Source organism: Papilio machaon, chromosome W (assembly GCF_912999745.1).
Source record: "Papilio machaon chromosome W, ilPapMach1.1, whole genome shotgun sequence".
Lineage (NCBI taxonomy): Eukaryota > Metazoa > Arthropoda > Insecta > Lepidoptera > Papilionidae > Papilio > Papilio machaon.
In genome coordinates this window covers 7,526,542-7,533,609 of record NC_060015.1, presented here as the reverse complement: position 1 = coordinate 7,533,609, position 7,068 = coordinate 7,526,542, and the positions used below count along the sequence as shown (strand labels likewise).

Here is a 7,068-nt window from a genome sequence, read left to right as displayed (position 1 = left end):
GTGTTATTACATTTGTAATAGTCCCCACGAAAATAAAAACATATTTATTTACTTAATTAGATAAAATACATCGCAGTTTATTTACGTTTCGAAATTAATGAAGTTTGTAGTATTTTATATTCCCAATTGATATCATCATATTCTTTTTACAAAGAGCTGTACATACAAGTTTCCTTTTTTCGAAATCTAAGTTGCTTTTGCGTTTAGCAAATCTAAAACTTCCCGCAAATAAACCATTTGCTTCACTAATAAATATAACGTCTTTTTAATGAAATATCTTTTAATATAACAAGTTATTTTTATATTTTACTTATATTATAAATGCCATTGTTTAGATAGATGGATGTATGGATGTTTGTTACACGATATTTATAGAACGGTTGCATGGATCTTAATGAAATTTGGTATAAATGTAGAACACAGTCTGGAAGAACACATTGGTTACTAACTATGTTATATTTTAATGTCGCACGGACGGAGTTGCGGGTGACAGCTAGTATGGGAATATATTTTAAAATTAATAAATCTTCGCTTTATCTTTGCAGAGTTGTGGATAAAATAAGTGCAGAATGCAGCAGCTGTGACGCGGTTGCGGTAGGCCGCCGTACACACTGACGTTTATTAAACACATTACAGAGTATTGTGGTGAGACGGCTTACTACATATAGGGCATGCGATTATTTGAATATACATAAGTTAACATGATGAAAGATTAACAAAACAAATGTTTCGTATTTGAGTGAAAATATTTGTAACAAATATGCAAGAAATTTTAAAAGAGATCTTTTGGTAATTGTGCTATTTGACCAATAATTTAATGCTATGCCTATTAAATATTCTTGCTAGAAACCTCTGATGCGTTGCCATTTTTCTCTTGTCTTGTTTTCACACTATTTTTGAAAAGCGAAGATGACAATAGTGATGCGTTTGGACTAGCTGTTGCGCGCGACGCGAAAAACTTATATAGTAGCATATGTGTTCTTCCAGACTGTGTTCTGCATCTATGCAAAATTTCAGTGAGATCCATTTAGCATTTAAACATTTTGTTACAAGGTATCACAAGATGGATGGATCCATCGGTCCATCCATTCATCTAAACATTCGCATTTATAATATTAGTAAGATATGCATGTGTAAGAATCTATATTTTAATTTATTTAAGTGGCCTTAATTACTTCGTAACTGAGACGTCAATAAAACCACGCGGTAGGTAACGAACTAATTTATTCAGTGCAAGCGCATACCCGACAAATACCTTACATCTCTCCCCACTAAGCTAATACATTAAATTTGGCCCGCTTTAAAGCACGCAGTGCGCGGGCAGACATCTGGGGTGGCGTAGCCCCCGGCTGCCTCGGAGATAACTCGGTCGCTGCGCGGGGCGACGCCGCCGGGGACTCGCCACCGCTGGATGCCTCATCCATAGGCTGTCCTCCCGACTCCGCACCGACCTCGGACTCCTCGGTCTGTAACTCTAACCCGTTACCCGTAGACGTGTGGCTGGTACGGGACAACAAAAACCGTCCCTTGGCTGGGACCACCTGGTCCGCGTGTCTACGCCATTCCACACCATTGCCCAAGGCTACCTTATAGGAAACCGGCCCGGTCCTTTTGACCACCGTGGCTTCGGCCCATTTGTTCCCCTTCGATGCATAGTCGCGCGCGAGTACAGTCTCCCCCACGCTAAACTCTCTGAGATGGCCGGCGGCGCGGGCCGCCTGCCGCTCCTGCTTGTCGCGCACAGCCGCTGCTGTGTCCGGCCGCAGCGCGTCTAGCCGGCTACGCATCCGCCGACCCAGCAGCGCCACGGCCGGCGACACGCCCGTCGTGGCGTGTTCACAGTTGCGGTATTTAAACAAAAATTTAGTCAGTGCCGTGTTCACATCCTTGCCCTCGTGTAGTGCTTTTTTAATTGCTTTTTTAATTGTTTTAACGGCATTCTCCGCGGCACCGTTCGCCTGAGGTCGGTAAGGGGCCGAGGTGATGTGCTTTATGCAATTGTTTTCACAAAAGACTTTAAAATCCTGCGAGAAGAATGGTGGCCCGTTATCGGTCACGAGCTGCGATGGGAGCCCGAAACGTGAAAACACACTTCTAAAAACTTTTATAGTACTCTCTGCACTCGTGTTGCGCATCGGGATCGCCTCTAACCATTTCGAATGTGCGTCTATAATAATTAGATAGCGCTTACCGCCGCACTCAGCGAAGTCAGCGTGGATGCGCAACCACGGGTGCAGCGGGAACTCCCAGGGGTGCAGCGGCGCACGCGGCGGCGCGTCCCGCACGGTGCGGCACGCCGCGCACGCCCTGCACGTCTCCTCTATGTCTCTATCCATGGTGGCCCAGTACACATAACTTCTAGACAAGCATTTCATTTTATTCATACCAAGGTGGCCATCATGAATTTCCTCCAAAACTTTTTGTTGTAAGACAGTAGGAATTACAATCCTATATTTATAAATCAAACAGCCGTGTTCAATTGCGAAATCCTGTTTCCTAGCAAAATAAGGTCTTTCCTCATCGCAACTCGGGGCCGTCGGCCAGCCGAACATAACATAACGCTTAATTTTACATAATAACGCGTCGCGTTCGGTCTCCCTCGCGACGTCCTTATAACCAACGGGTACCGAATCCTCTACTAAGTCTAAATAATCGACCGAGTCCACGGAGCGACCCTCCTTAGCCAAGGGTAGGCGAGACAATGCATCGGCCGGACCGTTGTCCGCCGATCGAACGAATTCGACTTTAAAATCGTATGCGGCCAAGCGTGCCGCCCAACGCTGCAGCCGACTCGCGGCCGTCTGGGGGATACTACCCTTGCCTCCAAAAATGTATGTTAGGGGCTGGTGATCGGTGCGCAACGTGAACCGTCTCCCGAAAAGGTACTGATGGTGTTTGGTGATGCCAAATAAAATAGCTAACGCCTCTTTATCGAGCTGGCTGTAGTTGCGCTCGGCCGCGTTAAGCGTGCGCGAGGCGCAGCTAACGGGGCGCTCGCTGCCGTCGTCGTAGCGGTGCGCGAGCACAGCGCCCAACCCATACGCACTGCTGTCCACCGATATTACAAGTTCCCGCCCCTCCTCGTAATGCGCCAGTACCCGTTCGCTAAGAAGTGATCGCTTCGCCTCGTTGAAGGCTTTTTTACATTCGGAATCCCACTTCCAGCCGACCCCCTTTTTTAGCAGATTATGCAAAGGATGTTAAATTGTACTTAAATTCGAAATAAATCGTCCATAATAATTTAATAACCCTAAGAAACTTTTTAATTGAGTGACGTTCTCCGGTGTGGGTGCGCTGGCAATGGCTTCCAATTTCTCCGGATCGGGTCGCAGCCCATCCTTGTTAATAATAAAGCCCAAATATTTTACACTGTCCTGCAAGAATTTACATTTGTCAAACTTCACTGTAAGTCCCATGTCGCGTAACCGTTCGAGTACAGCTCTTACATTTCTTATGTGTTCACTTTGATTCGACCCCGTTACACATATGTCATCTAAAAATACAACACACCCCGCCACCCCGCGTAATGTCTCCTCCATTAATTTTTGAAACTTCTCAGGTATACAGGACAGACCATACGGAGTGCGTCGATACGCAAAAGTCCCCATGTGCGTGGTGATGGCGGTGCATGGCTGCGAGTCCTCGGAAAGAAGACACTTCTCATAAGCGTGCCTTAAATCAATTTTTGTAAATTTTTCACCTCCCCTCAGACTCGCAAACAATTCCTCAATACGAGGTAACGGATAAAAATCTCTTTTTAATTTGGGGTTAATTGTCATTTTGTAATCCCCACAAATTCTTATGTCCCCGTTACTCTTAACGACCGGCACAATGGGCGTGCCGTAGTCTGAATATTCGACGCGATAGATGGCGCCGTCCGCCTCAAGACGAGCGAGCTCCCGCTCAACCCGCGCCCGCAGCGCAAGCGGTAGTGGCCGCGCGCGCAAATAAACCGGTTCCTTGTCAACGAGCTGTAATCGAATGGTCCGCTTGCATGTGCCTAGCTTATCACTAAATACTTCCGGAAATTCTTTACATAACTGATTCACAAAATCGTCGTCTCGGATTACATTGAGTGTTATTTGTTTTAAATTTAAAGCCTGCATCCACTCTCGACCTAATAACGGCCGTGCGCCGCCTTTTATAACATACAAATGCAATGAGTCACAATGCTTATTCCCTAACTTAACATTCACCTCGATGTAACCGAGAGACTCAATCCGTGAACCAGAGTACGAACGTAGACAAATATTATCTTTATTAATTTTTTTATGCGAAAACATGCTACGGTAGCACTCCTCCGCGATCGCCGAGATACGACTACCGGTGTCTATTTCACATTTCAAAATCTTGTTATCGATCAATAAATTAATAAAGTATGGTTTGGTACCTTTCGCTGCTACCTCGTACAAACCCTCGTCTTCGTCGATCTCATATAGACCGTCGTCCGACTCCTCACTCACGTAATTCTGTAGGCCAACACTGCCCCGCACTTTACACATCACTTTAATATGGCCTCGCTGGCCGCACTTATCACAAGTGTATGTTTTGAATCGGCACCCAGCCGCCGCGTGAGCTTTCCCGCAACGCCAACACGCGCGGACACTCGTTGCCGCTCCGCTCGGCCCCGTTGCCGCTCCGCTCGGTCCTGTTGCCGTTCCGCTCGGCGCGTCGTTCGCCGAGCCTCCCGCCGTACTCCCCGCCCGGGCCGACCGCAGAGATTGCGTGCCCCGCACGCCGCGTCCCCCGCTGCCCGGGCGCGTGTAATGCAGCCCCTCGGCCGAGCTCCCATCGGCCGCTGCTGGAGATGAGTCCGTCACCGAAGCTCCTGTGCTGCCACTGACCTCAGCATGCCGTTCTGCTGCCTCGAGTGCCAGTGCGAGCTCCACCGCCTCCTTGTACTGAATCTTCTTTTCAGCAAATATTCTTGCACGCATCGCATCACTAGCCAGACCTGATACGAACAGGTCGCGTAAGTTCTCCTCGATGGTCGAGCATGTGTTGCACTTGCCGAAATTGCAGGTGGCCGCGAGATGTTTCAGCGCTTGTAAATAGCCGGTGAGCGACTCGCCGGGCCGTTGACGTCGCAGCCGGAACACGTGTCGCTCCGCGATCTCAGAGCGCTGCGGCTCCAAGTGCTCTGTCACTAGCCGTACCAATTGATCGTACGTCTTGTCTTCCGGGAAAGCCGGCGCACACAAATCGCACATTAAAGCATAAGTTTCTTCACCAACAACCGTTATTAAAGTAGGCACCTTCAACTCGTCGCGTATTTCATTCAGCAAAATATATTGATTAACGCGGCGTATATATGCCGGCCACTGTTTTGAACTTAACGAAAATGCTTCAATTTTACCTATCGGCATTTTGCACACAAACTTATAACAACAAAAGAAAAAATATATATATTAATCCCGTACTCGTCGCCAGTGAGACGTCAATAAAACCACGCGGTAGGTAACGAACTAATTTATTCAGTGCAAGCGCATACCCGACAAATACCTTACAGTAACTATCAGATATAGTTCACGAAATCTGCAATTCAGAGAAGCGTGTCGTGAACTACATTTCTCTGTATGCTGTAGTCACGAATTGTCTACTGTGAATATACGTACCTACACACGCATGTGCACACGTATCTGAATCGAGGTACCTACGTACTTCGTCGATCTAACTCTAAATCGGGCTGCACCCGTCACTGAATCGAGATACCTACGTATCGCGTTGATAATAACTAAATCGGAATACATCCATCACTGAATCGAGATACCTACGCATCTCGTCGATCTCTATGTAAGATGAACATTCTCAAGCAGGGGTTTTGCAACCCGACAATCTCTGTCTAAAATGAACATCCTAAAGCAAGGGTTTTAAACCCCGCACATGTCTATCTAAGATAAACATCTTAGAGCAAGGGTTTTGCAACCCCCCAATGGCCTCCACCACCCCTTACAGCCATCCCTGTCCACACGGTCTGAATAACTCTGATTAATATGAACAAACAACTCACCGCAGTGATAGTGATACGACACAATAACATCGCATATAAACTGTACGTCTGATATTAATGGTAATTGTTTAATCGCTTACCAACTGGTTCTCTAAATCATCGCTTACCAACTGGTTCTCTGAATCATCTCTTACCAACTGTAACTCTGAATCATTGCTTACCAACTGTAATTCTAACATCACGAATACAAAATGACAAAAAGGCAGAAATGACTCGGTAATCAGTACTTATCTAACAAGCAGGCAACCGGCAGCGTGGTTGGTTCTGAGTTCATAAGTTAAGTAAACTGAAGTTGAAGTTATGTTGACCTTCCGACGACAGAATAAAAACTGAAACTTGCGGTGTCAGTGCAACGGCTTATATAGGGTAGATTCACGGGATGTGACGACATCGTTGGCATTAAAGATTGATCAGCGACGACTTCCGTTTTGCTGGCGAGTTGTCGGATGTAGATGGCGTTGTAGCTCCGCTCAGCTACGTGCAGGCTCAGCAGGCGGATGTAGATGGCGTAACAACAATGTTGCTAGTTCAAATACTTAGTTTTTTAACGAACTAATTCGCGTCCGTTCGCGACAAAGCGATAGCGGAGTCCGCCTGCCGGTGTCGTGAGGGTGCTGCCTTTGATTTATGAAGGTATTAGCACATTAATACTATTTACATCCTTTGTTAATGTCTTTAAAAGTTCTGTCTAAAAATAATTTTATGAAATAAAGGTACAAATAAAGATATTCTGTGTCTCATCTGATTTTGGGATGAAAATTAAATCTTTTCTTTCATAGTACAAAATATGTTTTCAAAAGTTCTATTAATTAATTTTCCAATGGGTCATTTTATAAATATACAATACAATAGGTTCAAAAAATTCTAAAATACCTTGTCTTTCCGCGTAAATGGGTCGTCAATTAAAAAAAAATTGTTCTAATATACCTTTAAGTGAAATAAAAAAAGATATCAACATTTTCCGTCATATAGATTTGTTTAAAATATTTTTAATTAATTAATAACAACATATATTTATTCCTTTTCGTAAGTTTGCCTCGTAAAATATTCATACAGGA

The 7,068-nt window shown here is 45.3% G+C and overlaps 1 protein-coding gene across 1 annotated transcript; it reads right to left on the bottom strand.

The window, feature by feature from the left end:
* Positions 1–1,271: 1,271 nt before the first annotated feature.
* On the bottom strand, positions 1,272–5,366 carry LOC123723056 (uncharacterized protein K02A2.6-like). The gene is made up of 2 exons (XM_045685597.1): positions 3,276–5,366; positions 1,272–3,173 (listed from the first exon to the last, which is right to left on the bottom strand). The coding sequence occupies exons 1-2, from the start codon at positions 5,364–5,366 to the stop codon at positions 1,272–1,274; spliced, it is 3,993 nt and encodes a 1,330-aa protein (XP_045541553.1).
* Positions 5,367–7,068: the final 1,702 nt, after the last annotated feature.

Coding starts and splice junctions, on each gene's coding strand:
- LOC123723056 (XM_045685597.1), bottom strand. CDS start 5,366: ATGCCGATAGGTAAAATTGAAGCATTTTCGTTAAGTTCAAAACAGTGG. Junction 3,174..3,275: donor GCGCACCCACACCGGAGAAC/GTCACTCAATTA, acceptor CTGCTAAAAAAG/GGGGTCGGCTGGAAGTGGGA.